The sequence below is a fragment of the Urtica dioica genome, chromosome 4 (assembly GCF_054948205.1).
Source record: "Urtica dioica subsp. dioica isolate 48M chromosome 4, U.dioica_male_clone48M_v1_H2, whole genome shotgun sequence".
NCBI lineage: Eukaryota > Viridiplantae > Streptophyta > Magnoliopsida > Rosales > Urticaceae > Urtica > Urtica dioica.
Window position 1 is genome coordinate 4,997,138 of NC_142759.1, and position 20,118 is coordinate 5,017,255.

Consider the following 20,118-nt stretch of genomic DNA (forward strand, 5'->3'; position numbering starts at 1 on the left):
AAGGGTATAATTGTCTGCTAAGAAAAAATGGGCTATTTCCTTAATTAAATGAAACTTAGGTTATTCCCCTAACAAAAAGTGTAAAATGGGCTAATGGCAACAAATTTCACATAGTTTATTTTATAAAAAAAATTCGAGGCCTTTTTTTAAAAAATATGAGGCCTTTTTTTAAAACTTTTTTCACAAAAAATTTGGGGCCTTAAGCCTTTGCTTAAGTGGCCTACCATTAGGGCCGGCCCGGACTACCACACTAACCACCTAAGAAAGACAAAGACTAAGCATATACAGTAAAAAAAAAAAAAAAAAAAAGAGACCTAGCACTCTGCAAGCAAAAAATAACACAACAAATTCACCCCTAACTTCACCTAGTTCCTCCAGCCACATATCTCCCGATCGCCGTTCAGGGCCTCGTCATGGCTGGGGCGCTGCGGTCAGTCTTGTTGAAGTAAAAGCAGAGCCAGACACCACAAAATCCTTGCCGCCGCTGAACGACCATCACCGGAGCCAGACGATGGACCACGTGCAAGCGTTGGTGAATTGCTAGTAGGTTGTCCTTGACGTTAACCTTAAGTAAAAAACAGTAACATTAAATATATTATTATTATTATTAGAGAAATATGTATCCCATGTGTTAACTTAATTGAATGCTGCGATGATTCAATGGTTTCTAGAGAAATATCATACATAAACTCTTTTTTTTTTTTTTTTTACGATTTTCAATTGAACTTCTTAAAACTATTTTATTCAAAAAGGCAAGTTGATCGACAATCGGAGAATCATTGAAAAAGTCATCCGAATGTCATAAAAAGGTCGACATATTTGACTCAATAAAAAATTTCAGGGTATAAAGTATAAACATATTTACAGTAGTGATATAAAGATATAATTATGATATTTAAAAAAAAAAAAAAAAAAAAAAAAAGTCGCTGCAACTTGTATCATAATATAGACCCAACTTGCATCATGAGATCTACGGATCACAATTAATGGGACACATACTTGATGTATAGAAGCGACGTTGGTTCTTCAGTGCATCTTGTATCAATGTAGTCTTTGACATAGGTGGATTGCTAGTAGGTTATTCTTGATGCTCACTTCTCTATTAATAACAGCAACATTAAATATTATTATTATTAGAAGATAAAATATGATATGTATCTCATGAGTTTATTCAGGTTATTATTGATGCTCACTTCTCTATTAATAACAACAACATTAAATATTATTATTATTATTAGAAGATAAAATATGATATGTATCTCATGAGTTTAATCGAAATGTGGTAACTATTTCCATGATTTCTAGAAATATCATGACTTTTTAGTAACTTTCAATTGAACTTCTCAAAATATATTTTGCAAAAAGACAATCAGATTGACAATCGGATAAAACAATTTCTTAGAAAGTAAACCAAATGTCGTGAAAAATTCATATTTGACTCGATAAAACTTTTAAAAGTATAAGATATATTATTTATAGTGACGTAAAAAGATAGATTTGATATTTTTATAAATCTTGAGAATAGTGCCGCATTTCAATTATGCACAGGAAAAACATATGATATTTTTGTTACTACTACTAGGACATACAAAATAGTTTTGTAAATAAAAAATTATAAATTATGAGAAAACATCCATTGGATTTTGGTCAAATTAGGCATCCATACATTGCGTTAAAAACTAATAAAAATATTGATTTGGAAATTGAATGAAAATTAAGTAAAATTGTCACGGCTATCAATTTTTTTTTTTTAGTAACAGAGCTACTTGTGATTAAAAAGAATAAAATTATATACGGTGATATTAGGCATACAACTTATTTAAATCTCTTACATTAAAATTGTAGTCGAATTATCTAAAAATTTATATTTTTTAAAAAATATAGTTCAAACTAAAGTAAAACACATGCATCATAGTAAATGTAGGTTCTTAATTAAACTATTTATTTAATATGTAAATCATTAAATTTTAATTTTCAATTTAATTAAATATAGCCGTTTAACTATTTCATAATGTTTCTTAATATATGCATCAATCAATCGGCCACAAACTCGGTAACATTGGAGGGAGGGACATGGATTCACACGAGCCTAAGTTGAATCCAACATTTCTCTAAAACTGTCAGCAATATATATTGTGATTGCGTATAATCTTTTAATCACTTTTTTTACTGATGAGAAACATTTCAAACCCATTTGGCTCCTCTTGAATTCTTGAATATAAAAAAGGAATGAAGAAGAGAGAGGAAGATTATCTGACTCGAGAATCAGAATAGAATGAAAAGAATGTATTGATTTGATTGATCTGATTCTAGGTTCAGTCAAACCTTTTATACAAACTAAGAAAGAAACGACACAAATAAACTTTAAATAAGAAAACGACATAACTCTTTATAATTACAGATATTAAAACTCAAAACACCCCCTCAAGATGAACTGAATATACTCAACAAGTTCAGCTTGGACAACAACGTAAGAAGAGCTGGTGAGGTTAAAGGTTTTGTAAAAATATATGCAATCTGAATATGAGTTCTTATAGGAAGTAATTTTACTAAACCACATTGGAGACATTCTCTGACAAAATGAAGGTCAATCTCAATGTGTTTAGTTCTCTCGTGATACGTTGGATTTGAGGCAATGTGAATGGCTGCCTGATTATCACAGTAAATCACCGGAGAGACTTCAGAGTTGATCTAGAAATGCTTTGCTAACTGTTGCAGCCATATGACCTCGCTCATCACAGCAGCAAGCGCTCGATATTCCGACTCTGCAGAACTCCTAGACACAGTCGATTGCTTCTTTGACTTCCATGAAACCAAAGCATCACCAACAAAGACACAATATCCTGTAACAGACCGACGTGAATCAGTGCACGTACCCCAGTCAGCATCAGAAAAAGCACGTAAATTTGTAGAAGAGTTAGAGGGATAGAATAATCCTAAGCCAGGATTTGACTTCAAATATCTCAGTAAATGATGAGCTGCTTGTTGGTGCTGAGAAGTTGGAGCTTGAACAAATTGACTTAAGCAATTGATTGCAAAAGTAATGTCAGGCCGTGTAATTGTGAGATACAATAGACGTCCTATAAGTCTCCTGTAACCTGTTGGATCATCTAACAAAACACCATCAGTTAAATTCATAGTCAGTCTAGGATTCATGGGAGTTTTGACTGGTTTAGAGTCAAGAAACCCTGCATCCTCTAATATCTGTAGAGCATACTGCCTTTGACACAAGACAATCCCTGTATCCGACCTAGCAACTTCTAATCCCAAAAAATATTTTAAAGTGCCTAAATCTTTCAATCTAAAAAACAGAGCTGAGAAAACTCTTAACATCAGAAATCACAGATTGATTAGGACCAGAAATGATAATGTCATCAACATATAATAAAATGACCACAGAAGTAGAACCATGTCCTTTTGTATAAACTGAATAATCTGACTTGGATTGGACAAACCCATTGTTTTGAACTGCCTCTGTGAACTTCAAGTTCCATTGCCTTTAAGCTTGTTTCAATCCATAAATGGATTTGTGTAATCTACAGACCAACTTTCCATTTGAATTGCTTTGCACCCCCTGCACATTATAACCCAAAGGCAACTCCATGTACACTTCCTCAAATAAATCTCCATTTAAGAAAGCATTACTAATATCTAATTGTGATAAAAACCACTTTTGAGAATAAGCAATACTTAACAGAAATTTAACTGAGACAAGTTTTGCAACAGGAGAAAAGGTATGTAAAAAATCAACTCCCTCTTTTTGTGTGAACCCCTTGGCAACCAACCTTGCTTTTCTTCTAGCTAGTGTACGATCAGAGTTCAACGTATTTGTGTAAATCCAACGACATCCTATAGCTGTCTTGTCCGGTGGCAAAGTGATTATAGACCATGTATTATTCTTATGCATAGCCTCCAATTCCTCTGTCATTGCATCTGTCCATTCCCTTGACTTGACTGCCAAGTGATAGAATTCAGGAGCTGGATTTGATGTGACAGAGAGAACAAAATTTATGAAGGACATAGATAATTTTCCATAATCAAGAACAGTATCAATAGAATGCTTGGAAGAATAACTTGAAACTGTTTTTAGAAGATTGCAGTGATAGTCTCTGAGATATGCTGGTGGAATATGAGCTCTTGATGACTTCCTTGATCCTGTCTCTGATTGTACTAATTGATGTTCTATCGCATCACTTTGCACAATTTCTGGACTAGAGGTTTGTGGAGTAAGAGACTCATTACCAATAATAGTATCACTCTCAGTATCATTGTCAACAGAGTTCTCAATAGTATTATGAGGAATACTAGAAGAATTTCTGATAGGTAAAGGTATAGAATCAAAAGGATCTTTGATTTTAATCTCAGTGTTGCTTTCATGAAAAGGGAAAACTTTTTCATGAAAAACAACATCTCATGAAATAAAAACCTCATTTGAATTGAGATCAAATAACTTATAACCTTTAATACCTGCAGGATACCCAATCATAACACATTTACGAGCTCTAGGTTGAAATTTAGTTCTGTGTGCTTTCAAAGTCGAAGCAAAACACAAAGAACCAAAAACCCTTAAATTCTCATATTCAACTTGTTTTTGGAACAATATTTCATAAGGAGACTTTTGAGACAAAATAACAGAAAGACATCTGTTAATAAGATAAGTTGCAGTGAGGACGCAATCAGTCCAAAATTGAACAGGAATCTTGGACTGGAAGTAAAGTGTGAAATCCAGAAAATTAGATGCAAAAAAAAAAAAAAATATATATATATATATATATATATAATTATGGAATTTTTTTTTAGATTTATGTGCTTTTATGCTTTCATTGGAAGGTTTTAGATAATATGGAGTAATTTCTTCAAAAAAAAAAATGGAATATAGATATACGTTTAAAATTATACATAAAAGAAACATTATTTGTTTCTAGTGAAAACATCCTCTATAATATATATATATATATATATATATATATATATATATATATATATATATATAATCCTTATAAAATATATTGGGTTTGCACGTGGTTTTTTTTTCTTTCTACGTAAAAGATATACTAATATTTACATATATAGATAATATGTTATTTGGTCATTATAATAAATAATATATATATATATATATATATATATATATATGTATCAGATAAAGTTATATACATAGTTATCTACCAGGTGTTGTTGGCGCGATATATGATACCGATTTTGATTTTGTTTTTTTTTTGTTGCCGATTTGGGCTTTTTCTTTTTAGCAAAATAATATATAATATAGGTGAATTTCTCATCACGTTCAAACTTTAATAACCAGCCTTATAAATAGATTAGGTTTAGGGTTAGAAAGGGTTTACGCTCCCAGCCTCTCTCCTTCTCTCCATCTCCCTCACTTTTCATTTTCATAAAAACCCTAGCCACAAATATATATATATATATATATATATATATATATATATATATATATATATATATATATATATAAAAGAGATCCTTCATAGTTTTGTTCTAAGAGCGTTAAAGTTTTGTTTTCCATCACGACTGAGGAGTTTAGGTATGAAATTCGTGGTCATATCAAATTATTTTCTATATTGTTTGTAATTTTTTTTGTGAGCTTTTAGATATATAAAAAAAAATCCCGGTTCGGTTTTATTCAAGCACTGATTTTCATACGCTTACCTTGGCTTCAAAAATAATTATTTTTCATCGATTCTTTTTGGAAAAGTTAGGTTTATGTTTCTATCTGAATCTTTAATCGAAAAATATTTTTATGAAATAAAGAATATTTTCTGATTATATTCCGATCAGTGCACGTACCAGTTTTACAGTTTTGATCAAATTTTAGAAATCATTTTTAGACGCTTAATGTGAATTGTCCATTAATTATTTTTATTCGAAAGTTTTTGCAATGGTTAGTACTATGTGTCGTTTTTCTAAATATGTAATTTATTTTAAGTTTCACTGAAAAAGTTTTACGGTATAAGAATTTTGGAAACGATGCACAGATTGGTTTTTACAAGTTCTTTTTTTAGTCAAATGGTTGCATCTTATTTTATTTTTAATTAATAGTTAAAAATTTATTTTGGCCGTGATGATTTTACAAAAAGTGCTCAAAATTATATTTTAAACGTACTGGAATTTTTACAAAAGTTTTTCCAGAGTTTTAGTTTTCCCCGAAACCCTAATAGCCAAGGGTATTTTAGTAATTTCACGTCGGATCTCGTTTATGAAAATTTCCAGAAACTAAGTCATGTATTAAATCCTTTTCTTACCTGATAAGTAATAGTCAACCTTTTCCGTTTAGATTCCGAGTCATTAAGAGCATCTTGTTCCTTCGATGGTGTTCGATCGTAATTCCGATATCCAGGTGAGAATAATCTCACTGCAACACGGATTAGTTCAAAAACTATACTAAGTATTATGTGATATGAAGTATTTATGTATTGTGTGAATTTGTGTGTGTGTGTGTTTGTTCGGAATGTGCTTGGTATGATATGGTATGACGATATGTGAGTTTATGTTATCTTATGCTGTGTATTAGAATATCTATAACACCTCTTATCTTTCTAGCTATGTTTCATGTATGTTTTTATCTTATGTCGCTCATGCTTTTAACGTAATAAACACGATTAATAAGTTAAGTAAGCAAGAGAGTCGTACCGCCTCGAACTACGGAGGTAACTAGAGGAATTTCTCGAGCCGAACTACGAGCTCACATAGAGAGTTCCTCATATGTTTATGTATTTGACTGGGCGTTCTATGGGAGGTCGCAGCCCCCCTGGTTCGTTACCAAAGTGTACACTGAAATCGGTACGGCTACTCTAGGGGACCCCCGAACTAAAATACGATAGACTTTTAATAGGGTATCTCATGTCACGGTTAAATTTTAAACTACTAATAACCGGTTCATGCATTTTATTTTATTGCTTATGTTTTGTGAGTTATAGTTATTCTCGCTAAGCGTTAGCTCACTCTATGTATATACGTCCGTGTTGTAGGTAAACAACATATGAACAAGTGAGGAGGGTGGATCAACGGCGGCGATAGCGAGAGGGTTGGGTTATGGTTGCCGTTTTCGAAAATAAAAGACTTCCGCTTTACTTTCAGTTTTTCAATAATCTAAACCCAAGGTTTTATTTTTTTCATGGTTTAAGTTATGTTTTTCATTTCCGTTAAATGTTACGACTTTATTTATGGTATTTATTTACAATGGTATTTTTGGGTTTTAGTTTCCGATTATGCAACTTCGACTTTTTAGTTGTTTTCGTTCAACAAGTTTTAAATGAAAATTTATTTTTAGGTTATGAGTTTTCAAACTTTATATTTTAAATTATGTTTTAAAAAAAAAATTACCTCAAATTTTCTTAAGTTTTAAAAAAGTAAGATAAGTAAGACGGTCCGAAAAGTCGGGTCGTCACATAAAGGGCTCTAGCAACATTGAGCAAGTGCTGATGCTTTCTTTCAACCACGAAATTTTGTTGTGGTGTTTTCACACAGGAATACTGATGTAAAATACCATGCTTAGAGAAATACTCAGTAAAAGTAAGCTCTTTTGCATTATCAAATCGAAACTGCTTCACATTAACAACAAAATGGTTAGAAACAAAAGCACAAAAATTAGGAATGATGGTATGAACCTCAGATTTGTATTTCATGAGAAAAATCCAACAAAATCTAGACTTGTCATCAACAAGAGTTAAGAAAAACCGATGACCATTCCTAGAGGGAACACTGTATGGACCCCACACATCACAATGAATGAGGTCAAAGCAAGAATCAGCAAAATGATGTGAAGAGTGAAAAGGCAACCTATGTTGTTTTGCTAATGGACAAATACAGCATGGTGAATGATTATCAACATCATTAGCATGATAAGTTAAACGGTTTTTCAAAACATCTAAACATTTAAAAGAAAGATGACCTAAACGTTGATGCCATATCTCTACAGAGACTTTATTCAGGTAGGTAGTAGGACTTTTGATGCAGTTTTTGGTGAGGATATAGAGCTCATTACTCGTTTCACCCCTGCCAATCATCCTCGAATCCTTGACATCCTGAATCTCAAAATAATCATGAAAGAAAACAATTTTAATGTCAGATCTTTTAGTTAGTGCCCTTATTGATATCAAGTTGAACTTGAAGCAAGGCACATAAAGAACATTGTATAGAACAAGATTGTCACTTAGCACAATATCACCAAAATAATGCACCAGAATCACTACATGGTTAGGCAAAGTAACAGTGGAATTCTGCAAGGGTTTAAGTCTAGTGAAAAGAGATCTATCAGCACTAATATGACTAGATGCCCCTGAATCAAGAATCCAAGAGGCACAAGCAGAATTAGTATTATTTATAAAATTAACCCAACCATGTAAACCTGTGTTGAAAGTCGTTAGGTTGACTTCATTGGATGTGGTCTGACCAGAGGAGGCTGATGTTGTGAGTTGATTAGACAGATAATTGATAAGCTAGTGGATCTATTCAGATGACAAATTGGACGTTCCAGCAGATGCTGATCCATCAAAACCTCCACCATTGCTTTGTCCTTCCACAGTATTTGCTTGTCCTTTGGCCTTGAACTTGAAACCCGGTGGATATCCATGTAGTTTGTAACATTTATCCATTGTATGTCCAAGAAGCTTACAGTGCGTGCAGAGAGGATGTTCCTTGGGCTTGAATTTCTTTTGTTCTTCATGGATGGCCATAGCATGAGAGCTGGTAAGATCATTGGATGCCTGATTATCCAAAGATGCGGATTTTTTAGTTTCTTCTTGACTCAGCATGGCATAAACCTTGTTTATTGGTGGAATAGGCTCCATTAACAACACTTGGCCACGAGCATGCTTGTATGTATCATTCAGCCCCATAAGGAATTGCATAACATACTCTGACTCCGCGAATTCATTCAACTTCGCTTTACCACCACATGAGCACGCGCAAGTACATTCCGGCTTGAATCCACAGAGATCTTGATGTACTGCTTTCAACTTGGTGAAATAGACACCAATCGTCTGCTGATCTTGTGAAAGATTGGTGAATTCACGTCGGAGCTGAAAAATCCTTGGACCGTTACTCTGTTGGAACCGATCTCTCAGATCATTCCATATCTCCTTCGCAGTACCTCCAAAAAGGATGCTCGCAGCAATTTCTTTGGAGACTGAATTCAAAATCCAGGCGATGATAGTACTGTTGTTGCGACTCCATAGGAAGATTCTTCAGAAGAAGGCTTGGTTATGGATCCATCAATGAAACCTAATTTGTTCTTGGATTCAAGAACAATCAGCATCGACCGGCTCCATGAAAGGTAATTCGTGCCAATCAAGACATTGGAGACGAGACTTCCTCCATTGGAATCGGAGTGATGTAGAAAATACGGCGAGAACGAATCTTCAAGAACTGACCTAGATCTCGAAGATCCAGTAACACGAATCGCTTGATTCTCCATCGATGAAACTTCTGAACCCACCATGATTGCAATGAGGAGAAACTTGATGTTCGAGAGACGAGAATCAAAAGGCGGTCTACGATCTCAGATAGCGCGAAAGAGCTCTGATACCATCTTGAATTCTTGAATATGAAAAAGGAATGAAGAAGAGAGAGGAAGATTATCTGACTCGAGAATCAGAATAGAATGAAAAGAATGTATTGATTTGATTGATCTGATTCTAGCTAGGTTCAGTCAAACCTTTTATACAAACTAAGAAAGAAACGACACAAATAAACTTTAAATAAGAAAACGACATCTCTCTATAATTACAGCTATTAAAACCCAAAAGCTCCACGTACGTAATGCACGTAGTCTCCATTCGAATTATAGCATACGCACTACTACGTACGCACCAAATCTTTCGAATATTGACTCCGTCTAGATTTCTCAAATTAGCGTTCCGATCATTCACATGATTTTTTTTTTTTAATAAAATAAGCTAAACGCCAAATCTGTCCGTTTTGCAAATATTTGAATATCAATACTTTGATTTGTTTATAATCATTAATAGGCTAGGTAGTTGAAATTTTGGTTCAATAATTAAGCGCTAGCTAGCTTATTGAAAACGAATATGCAATGCAAAATATTTTGATATCTAGATATTTTTAAAATTATCTTCAACTCGATCGAGATGTAACCAAACCCCCACGTTGCTATACAGTAGAAATAACCGCATCAAAGCTCATGCATTGAAGAAGAAGGAGAAGAAAAAAAATTGTAATTTCGTGCACTGATTTGGACATGATATATAGAGACGCAATTCAAGTATTTGGAACATTTTTTCTTTTAATGTTGTGTTTGATTGGGTAGTTGGCTCAGGGCAGGTCCTTACTGGGGTCGAAGAAATAATAAAAAGAAACGGTGATTTGATTGAATAGTTAAAGTTAAAGATTTGCAAAATAGTTACGGTTTACCTAAGATTTAAAGAATGATCAAAATGTACAATAATACATTTTAAAAAACAAAATTAATTTTAGGATTAATATTATTGAAAGTGATAAATTGTTTATAATAAATTTCAAAAATTTTAATCTTGGTGTCAAAAAATATTTGACAACTCAACTTTGGCTATTTTGTTGAAAATTTGAAACTTAAGTTATTTTGCTAATCAGCTAGTTTCAAATAGTTATTTTGTACAACTTTTCCCAAGAAAAAATGAGCCACTTACATAGACAAACCTACGAAAGTTAAAAGATTTTTTTTTTTTCTAAGAATAATCCCTCAATCAGAATTCGAATTAACCGTGTACATGTTAACTGTTTTTTTTATGTTAAATATGATGGAGTTTCATCATATCAAAATTAATTGACAATTAATTCATGATTATACAAATTTATATTAATTATTTTAATAAGCATTTATTGCAATTAGTCAATTTTTTACATCTTTTAAAGATTTAATTTAAGTTTTATTTAACTAGAAAAATAATCCAATTGGTCGAAGTTAATTAAATTAACTGAATAATTTATATAATTAATTGAATTATTTTTTTTAATAAAATGAAATTTGGACTATTTTTTAAAAGATTGTAGCTTATTGAATTACTACCCTAATAATGCCAGATTTTCTGATACGACCTAGAAATGACCCAGAATGACGGCTCATTTTGATTTTTGAGTAGAATCTCAGCAATTAAATCAGACATTTATTTAAACTATTGGTTGGATATATTATCGGATGAGTCAGCTGTGACCCTGCACTGCCCATAAAAAATTAATAATTCTTAATGTAGGGCATTCATTTCTGACTTCTACTTCTTCCTGATTAGTTGGTTTTTGCATGTGGTTATTAAATAACAGCCTGTCCAAGCGATAACCATTCCATTTCCACCCACACGTATTCACAGATCACAGGCTTACTATAAAAGGATCTGTGACACCAATTGCCTTTAGAGCCAAATACACAACGAAAAGAGAAAGACCCATCTTTCGGTCTCTCTCGGCATATGGCTTACGAGGACTCAAAGTGTGATGCACTACTCCTGAAAAACGACTCCGGCGAGGCTGCTAATAATAATAACAGCCTCGACTCCACCATAGAGAGTCTGGTCGGCGATCTCGGCTGGAGCCAGCTCCTCCAATCCACCTTGGCCTCCGCCGCCTGGTTCTTCGACGCCCAACAGACCTTCGTCACCGTCTTCTCCGACGCCGCGCCCACGTGGCACCTCCTCACCAACCCATCATCATCCTCAGACCAATGCCAACTCGCTCCCGGAGCGTGGGAGTGGGACGCGCCGCGACAGTCGTCGACGGTGTCGGAGTTCGGACTGGAGTGCGCGAACCCGATCCTGGCCGGCATGCCGGCGTCGGCGTACTTCGCGGGGTGCCTCGTCGGCGGCGTCGTGCTGGCCACGCTGGCGGACTCGTTTCTGGGGCGGAAGAAGATGCTCTCCTTCTCGTGCCTGGCAATGGGACTCTCGGCGCTCCTCACGGCCGCCCTGCCTTCCGGCGTCTGGTCCTACTCGTTGCTCCGCCTCGCCGCCGGCCTGGCCCGGTCCACCATCGGCACCTCCGCCCTCGTGCTCTCCACCGAGCTCGTCGGGAAGCGCTGGCGCGGAGCAGTGGGCGTGGCCGGTTTCGTGTTCTCCACGCTAGGGTTTCTCTCCCTCCCCGCCTTGGCGTACCTCAACTCCTCCTCCTGGAGAAGCCTCTACGTCTGCACCGCCATCCCGACCATACTCTACTCCCTGCTCGTCTACTTCTTCGTCGTCGAGTCCCCGAGATGGCTCTTCGTGCAGGGACGCTGCGACGAAGCCGTCTCCGCGCTCAGAAAGATCGCCGCTAATAATAACAAGACCGTTGATCTTCTCGATTCCAGTCTGATTATTTGCTCCCGCGATAGAATTTCCAGCGTGGATCTCTACTCGGCCCTCAGGATCTTGGTCGGGAAGCGGTGGGCTCTTCGCCGGCTCGTGGCGCTCTCGTGTGTAGGGTTCGGGGTTGGGTTTATATACTATGCGATGCCTTTGGCTCTCGGGAACTTGGACTCGAACTTGTACGTCAGCGTGGCTCTCAACGCGCTCTCGGAGATCCCGGCTTCTCTCGTAACCCTAGCTCTCATCGAGAAAGTGGACCGGAAGACGTCGCTCTTGTTCTTCACGTCCCTGAGCGGGATATCCAGCGTGGCGCTCTCGGTTCTCAAACAACAGGACGTTTTTGCGACCGCGCAGTTATGGTTAGAGCTGGTGTCGTTTTTCGGGGCCTGCGCGGCGTTCGGTCTGATGCTCATATTCACGACGGAGCTATTCCCGACCTCCATTCGAAACTCGGCGGTGTCGCTGGTGAGGCAGTCACTGGTGCTCGGCGGAGTGTTCGGGCCACCGATCATCGCCGCCGGAGAGGGCTTCTTGTCGTTCGCCGTTTTCGGGGTGGTCATCGGGTGCTGCGGGTTGTTCGTCGCTTCTTTGCCTGAGACACGTGGCGGTGGGATTTGTGATACAACTGACGAGGAAGAGAGAAAGGACAAGAGCTTCGCTGCGAATCACATCAAGTGTGGTGGTGGATTCACTGAAACCGACGTCGTCTAGATATGTATCATGTAATTGTTGTCAAATAGGTTTCTAGCTTGTCGGGGGTTACACATGAATCATGCTGTCATCTTATTGGTGTTTGGTGAACAAAGAACTACGCTATTCAAATTGTATGCTCTCAGATCGATGATATGTCGGGGTCACACTCTTGCAAATTAATCACACGCAAACGGACGTGTCGCCCAAATAATACAGTGTACATAAAGTACGAGTATCGATCTCACGAGAATTAAATATTTCAACGATTTAATCTAATTTGAATGCGAATTGATTTCAAGATATGACGATTGAAAAAACTATGATTAAACTAAAAATAAATAAAAGCAAGAAACAATAAATCTAATTGAGCTTAAATCAAAGAAGAAAAAAAAACAAGGACACAACTTCACCACGAACTTACTACGTTGACTATTCATATTTTGTCTATTGTTGACTTATTCCTATGTTATCGATCTCACTATTTCTAACTTATTCGCTAATCTCTCTCTCGTGTTTTAGCAAACCTATGCAATTGACGGATTGTTATTCTCTCGGACTCTAATTCCATTAAAACAATGCAATAGTTTGAATTCTTGTTCTCGCCTAGAGTTTTCTACTATAACCTAGGTCGATCATGATGATTAGAATAATTCAAACGATTTCCTTTTTAGTAATTATAGCAAAAACACGATAATTTAATTTCTCTCGAACAATAAAAACAATCTTAACATTAAGCATGACTAATAATCAAGCAAACAAATTTGGGAACGAGCAATAGATAAAAATAAGGGAATAATCATCGCGCTAGTGTCGGTACAGATTATATCGCAGTCTCATAAAAATCTAGCTTCTAAACGAATTCATAAGCAACACTAATTAAGCACAAAATAATAATTGAAAGCAATAAAATCAACATCGAAAGGGAAGAAGAAAGAAGAACAAATGAATTTGGAGAAGAAGAACTCATCGGATTGTCAATTTCGTCGATGAAAGAAAGAAGAACGAATGAATTCGGAGAAGAAGAACTCATCGAATTGTCAATTTCGTCGAAGAACACATTTTTTCCTCTCCAAAAGCTCTAAAAAACAACCAAACACTAAAACAAAAACTAAAATAATCTGAAAGATATGTTTTCGAGGTCGAATATATAGGTCAATGAGTGTTTATCGGAGCAATATGGACCATTAGATTGGATCCAAAGACTCAAAGTCGTCAAAAATCGGGTAACAAAAATTGCTGAAATTGACATCAACACATAATTTTTTACATTAACGCAGCGCCCCATGACGGAAAGTTTCAAAGAATGACTCTGTCTAGATTTTTTTGACTTTTTTTTACCCTTGAAAATTTTCGATTACTTCAAATAAACTTCCATGATGTTGTAGCTCTCGATTTATCACCTTTTACCTAAAAGGCACATTAAAATCACAAAATAACTTCAAATACACTTCAACACTTCAGAACTCACTAGATTCACACTCGAAAATGAGAGAATTCGCATCCAAAAATACTATTTGTCTTAGTGTCATCACACATTCTCTCTTCCTTCTGTTTACCTAAAAGTCACATTAAAATCACAAAATAACTTCAAATAGACTTCAACACTTCAGAACTCACTAGATTCACACTCGAAAATGAGAGAATTCGCATCCAAAAATACTATTTGTCTTAGTGTCATCACACATTCTTTCTTCCTTCTGTTTACTATTATTGCACTACCACTTTGATTTTAGTGATAAATAGTTTACCGGTTAACTGCGAGGAATTCAAAAATAAATAAATACAAATATATTTATATATAATACTTTACAAATTAATTATATCCCATATATTATTTAAGATTATTGTAATAAAAACAACTGTTCGACGCTCTCTTAATGGTAAATGTCTTCATTGACTATAACATTCTTATTATTATTAACTTGTTAATCTGCTTACATACACTAAAAGGCTCAATAATTTTAAGGCCTGAAACGTTTCGTCACCCTAGCTATTTGCCACGTGTCAAGTTTTTTTTTTTTTTTTTTTGCCTTCTTTTAAATCAATCAAATATAATACGAAAGCTTTTGCTTCTTCAATGTTGTATTCACATAAGTTTTTTTTTTTTTTTTTTTAATTTCTTATCAAAAGCTTAATTTGATAAAAAATATTAGTAAATCATTTGTACAAATACAAGTTTACCTTCAACATGATGTCAACAATTGACACCTATTATTGACATAGATATCAACAATTAACATATATTGTTGACATATATGAGTTTTAAGTTCTCTGTTTATTGACGTAAATGTCAACAATCGATATCTATTGTTGACATTTATGTCAATAATTGACATAAATTGTTGAAATCAATTGTTAAGGGTAAAATTGATTTGTATAAATGTTTTAGTAGTATTTTTGATCAAATTAACTTTTTTGTGAGAAATTGGAAAAAACTTTTTAAACAGTGATAGTTGAAGCAATTTTTTCTATATAATTTATGGGCTTACTAATTTCGTCATCGCTCTCAATTGTCACTCTCTACTTTATTTTTATTTTATTTTTCTTTTTAACTCAGCCACAAAGCAGACACGTGGTGTACATGTGAGCACTCTGCTTCTTTTTTTTTTTTCTGAGATAGGGTATACCTTATATGCATATTTGCATGATTTGGATACAAAAATAAAAAGAATACCACAGGCACACGGGAAAAAGAAAAAAGAAAATAACAAAACAAAGAAATTAAAGAATATAAGGGTGAGCTTCAAGGATTATATGGCGGAAGCTTCTTTGATTTGTGCCACTCTCTTAAATTGTGATCGAATGTTTTATCAGAGCAGCTGGAGTTAGTGATAAAACACACACACATATATGTATATATGACAATATATCCATACTTATATTCCATATATATATATATATATATATATATATATATATATATATATGTGTATTACAATATATCATCTCTCCATTATCGAAAGAGCGAGTCACATCAACGCTGTTAATAGTGACGTCAGATAGAACAACATGATCACGTCGTCGATCAGTGGAATTGCGACCTGTTTTTCGATCTGAGGAAGTTGAAGATGGATTATTGAAGAAACTGCTTTCTGAACGATCAGATTTTGGCAAAATAAAGATCGTTGTCCGATATCAGAAAAGAGAAAAAAACCTTCATCTCTTTTGGATTGTTGTTGGTAGTAAAGAAAAGAGAAGAAGTGGGATGAGTAATAAAGACACAGTTTTTGGAGATAATATTAAAATTATCTTCTGTCGGAGATAAGATGATGCGACAATATGTTTCGATGTTATAAATGAAAAATATAAATTCAGTGAGTAAAGTAAATGACACAAATAGTGATAAAACAGTTGGGTATAATGTCATTTACTCTGGAAAGTAATTTTTTTATTGGAAAGAAAATTCAATATATGAAAAGTAGTCAACAGTACATCAATGGACTTATATGACCGATCTTCGCTTCAAGGTCATTTTGTTATTACTACCTGTGAATTACAATTCAGACTCTCCTTGAATCTAAGTTTCCCTCACTTTATTTCAAACACTCTCTTAGTGTTTGGTATTCGGATCAAACTCCAACTGAATCTGAGATCCCCTCAGTTTCACTCTCAAACACATTGTTAGTGTTTGGTATTCCTTCGATGTCAACGCTCGTGAAAACTTCAATCACGAAATCACGGAACCTAAAAAAATTATAACACTTAATAAGACGATGAATAGCGTACAAAGTATTACACCACAACTACCACACAATTAGTTTCCAAGTCCGCTAGTCTTGTATGTCTAAGAACCCTAATTGTGTGAATGAATGTGTCAAATGACCACTAAGAGCATAAGGTTTCTTTTATAGCGGTCTACGTCTCTGGAAGTCGAAAATGAGGTTTCCTTATCCATTCACGCGGTGAAAATAAATGTAGAAAATCTTCTGCTGTCAATTTTTGCGAAACAACAAACTTTTCGAAATTACAATTTTGCGCACAACAACCAAGATGTCTCAACGTATCCTGGCTCATGTTGCAAGACATCCTGGCGAATGAACTTGCCATATAAAAGAATAAGTCAACATATGTAACAACAAATATCAAGTTTGAGAAGAAACTCATCTCATGAAAATGAAAATGTTGAATTATGCTCAAAACTTGGAAGAAGAAGAAGAAGAAGAAGAAGAAGAAGAAGAAGAAGAAGAAGAAGAAGAAGAAGAAGAAGAAGAAGAAGAAGAAGAAGAAGAAGAAGAAGAAGAAGAAGAAGAAGAAGGACCACCTACCATGTAGGAAATTAATTGATTTGGTGAAAGATATTAGTATTTTTCTCTCTATTATTTAAAATCTTTTTATTTATAAATAAAAATGATAGAAATAGTTGCAGGTTATAAAAGATGATCTCGTATTTACTTTCTGCTTATCTGTATCATATTAATATAAAAAAAAAATTAGGTAATTGACCAATTAAAACGTTTGAAATTGTTGTATAGTCAACGTTTCATAAAAATTTTAGGTAAATAATCATAAAGATTAAGTGATATTTTTTGTTTTCCCTGCTATTTACATCAATTTACACGTGTAAATACATGGACGTGACTATTTACTTCAGATTTACGAAGCATTGGTTATATAACAATGTGAAACTGTAAATATGGACCTATTAATACATATAAGTGAAATATATGTGCATATGTTTTATGATAATTCATCTTGTTATTATTAGCCTGTCATGTCAATGATGTTTCATGAAACTATTGGTTGGACTTGGATCTGATCTGGTTGCCGTAGCTTAATTGATTCAAAAAAATTATATTCTTGGTTAAAGTACTTACTATGTATGAATTTATTTATTTTTGTTTAGAGGCGCCACTTTGTGAGAATATGAATATTCGATTATTGCCCTTAAGTAAATAAATGGACGTTTTCCAGAAGAAAAAAAATATATTGGATATTAAAATGGACGAAACGCTACTTTCGTTTCGTTGTACGTTTATGAAAAAGATTTATTTATTTATAGTACATCACATCTGTCACTCATCATAACAATTTTTTGATATCACTGCAAAAATGAAAATAGATATCCCCTACAAAAAATGTTGGATGCGAAAACAAATTTTTTTTGGTTGGTTATGTGTTATGTCAATAAAGAGATGATACCGTGTTATAATAGGAGGGACACACCGACAATTGCAATATATATAACTATTTCTTTTATTCATATATAAATATTAAAATGTTGCATTATTGGCTTGATTTATTCATAATACATCCAAAGTCCAAACCTAAACACCAATTATTAGAGACACAGCTGCGATCGTGCATTATTACGAGGGACCACAACTTTTAATCATATTATTGTACCATACCACGACTCACACACATACGATAGAGATGACTAAAACACATACATGGCGGATTTGAGATCAATAGGGTCAGAGCTTTTGACTTCGAGGTATTGTTTATAGGTCGCTTCAACGTACATGGCCGGTGAAAGTCATCGACGAACTACGACGCCGATTTCACCACCATATCCTCCGACTTTTGTTCACATCTTAAAAATTATATTGTTGTTAATTTTCAGATTTTTATTTTATTTGGACTTATTTGTATTCTTTTATATAATATATATTCTTCATAAAATATTGATTAGGCCGTTTGAAATGCTAAGAAGAAGAGACTCTTTTAAAAATTTATTAAGAATACTAGAATATCTCGTGGACGTCAACAATTTTCTTTGATAATTTCAATCTTTCCAATCTCGAATGTCATGTACTCATAGTTTGGCGAGTGGTTTTGAACCCATACAAGACCGCTCCCAAGTTAGATAGATACCTTCAAGTTGCGATCACTAGAAGCTCAACGTCGATGTATCAATTCCAAAATCTTCATTGCATTGGTGTCGGAGCCTTCATTCGCGACTCTTTTGATTTAGTAATGGATGTCTTGGCTTAAAGTATTCCGACTAATTCACGATTAAAATGGCTGAAGCTCTCGATGTTTGCCTTAGCTTATCTTGGACTTTGGTAGTATTTTTGCATATTCACTTTGTGGAGTCTGATGCTAAGACGGAGGTTCAAGCTCTCGAGAAAAACTATAATTTCAAAATGAGTTTCATTCGATTTCGTCGAATGTATCTTGTTTATTGTCTAACTTCCAAGAGTAAAGTTGGCATACAGGGAGACCAACTCGGTAGTCCATATTTTACAACTTCAGCTATTTTCATAGATGATAAACTCATTTAGTTGGAGAATACTCAACTTTCTATAGAGTTTGTAATTAATCAAAAACATTATGATTAATAATAGTTTTTTTTTTCTTCAAAGGAATGGCATTAGCTTGGCGGTTAAAAATTGCAATAATATATTCAACGTGTCTTAAAGGTAAAAGGAAAAATATCAAGAGTATCTCTCGCGTTTAATTGAAATGCGAGATTTATCCCTTCAATTTCTAGAAATATTAGACATATCCCTTAAGTTTAATATAAATGACATATATCTCTCATAAAAAATTATTATATCACAAATATCATCATTTTTGTTTTTTTTTTACAAAAAAATAATAATTTGAACTCTCTAAAATACCCTTAATAGAATAAATATTTATTTACTATTTTATTAAAAAAAATCAAAATCTCTCTTTATAAAAAAAATCATTAACTTTTTATAAAGAAATTTTTTAATTTAATTTTTTTATATAGAATATAAAATAAAATAAAAAAATATTTCATTAAGCGTATTTTGAGGTGTTCAAATTTTTTTTGGTAAAAAATAAACGAAAAATAGTGATATTTGTAATATAACATATTTGTAAGGGAAATATATGTTAATTATATTAAACTAAAGGAATATGTTTGATATTTTTGGAAACTGAAGGTATAAATCGTGTATTTTGATTAAACACATGAGATACCATTCATATTTTTCCAACTGAAGGTATAAATCGTGTATTTCGATTACAGGAGATACCATTCATATTTTCCGAAGGTAAAATCCAAATATTATCTAATTACTCTAACTAATAAAAATAAAAGAAGACACACACACTGTACGTCTTCGTCTCGCCGGAGAATCTTCTTTCTCCTAAAACGCTGTTAGCTTCATTTCCAAACCCATTCTTAAATAGCTGTAGTTGATTCTTGGCGTTTGTGGACGAT

At 34.1% G+C, this 20,118-nt stretch overlaps 2 protein-coding genes across 2 annotated transcripts; one reads left to right on the top strand and one right to left on the bottom strand.

Moving 5' to 3' along the window:
* Positions 1-8,465: 8,465 nt before the first annotated feature.
* On the bottom strand, positions 8,466-9,457 carry LOC149399584 (uncharacterized). The gene is made up of 2 exons (XM_089610332.1): positions 9,241-9,457; positions 8,466-9,145 (listed from the first exon to the last, which is right to left on the bottom strand). Exons 1-2 carry the CDS (start codon positions 9,455-9,457, stop codon positions 8,466-8,468), a joined length of 897 nt encoding a protein of 298 aa, XP_089466458.1.
* Positions 9,458-11,371: 1,914 nt separating this feature from the next.
* LOC149399585 (organic cation/carnitine transporter 3-like) lies at positions 11,372-13,283 on the top strand. Its single transcript, XM_089613656.1, has one exon. It carries the CDS (start codon positions 11,421-11,423, stop codon positions 12,999-13,001), a length of 1,581 nt encoding a protein of 526 aa, XP_089469782.1. The 5' UTR covers positions 11,372-11,420; the 3' UTR covers positions 13,002-13,283.
* Positions 13,284-20,118: the final 6,835 nt, after the last annotated feature.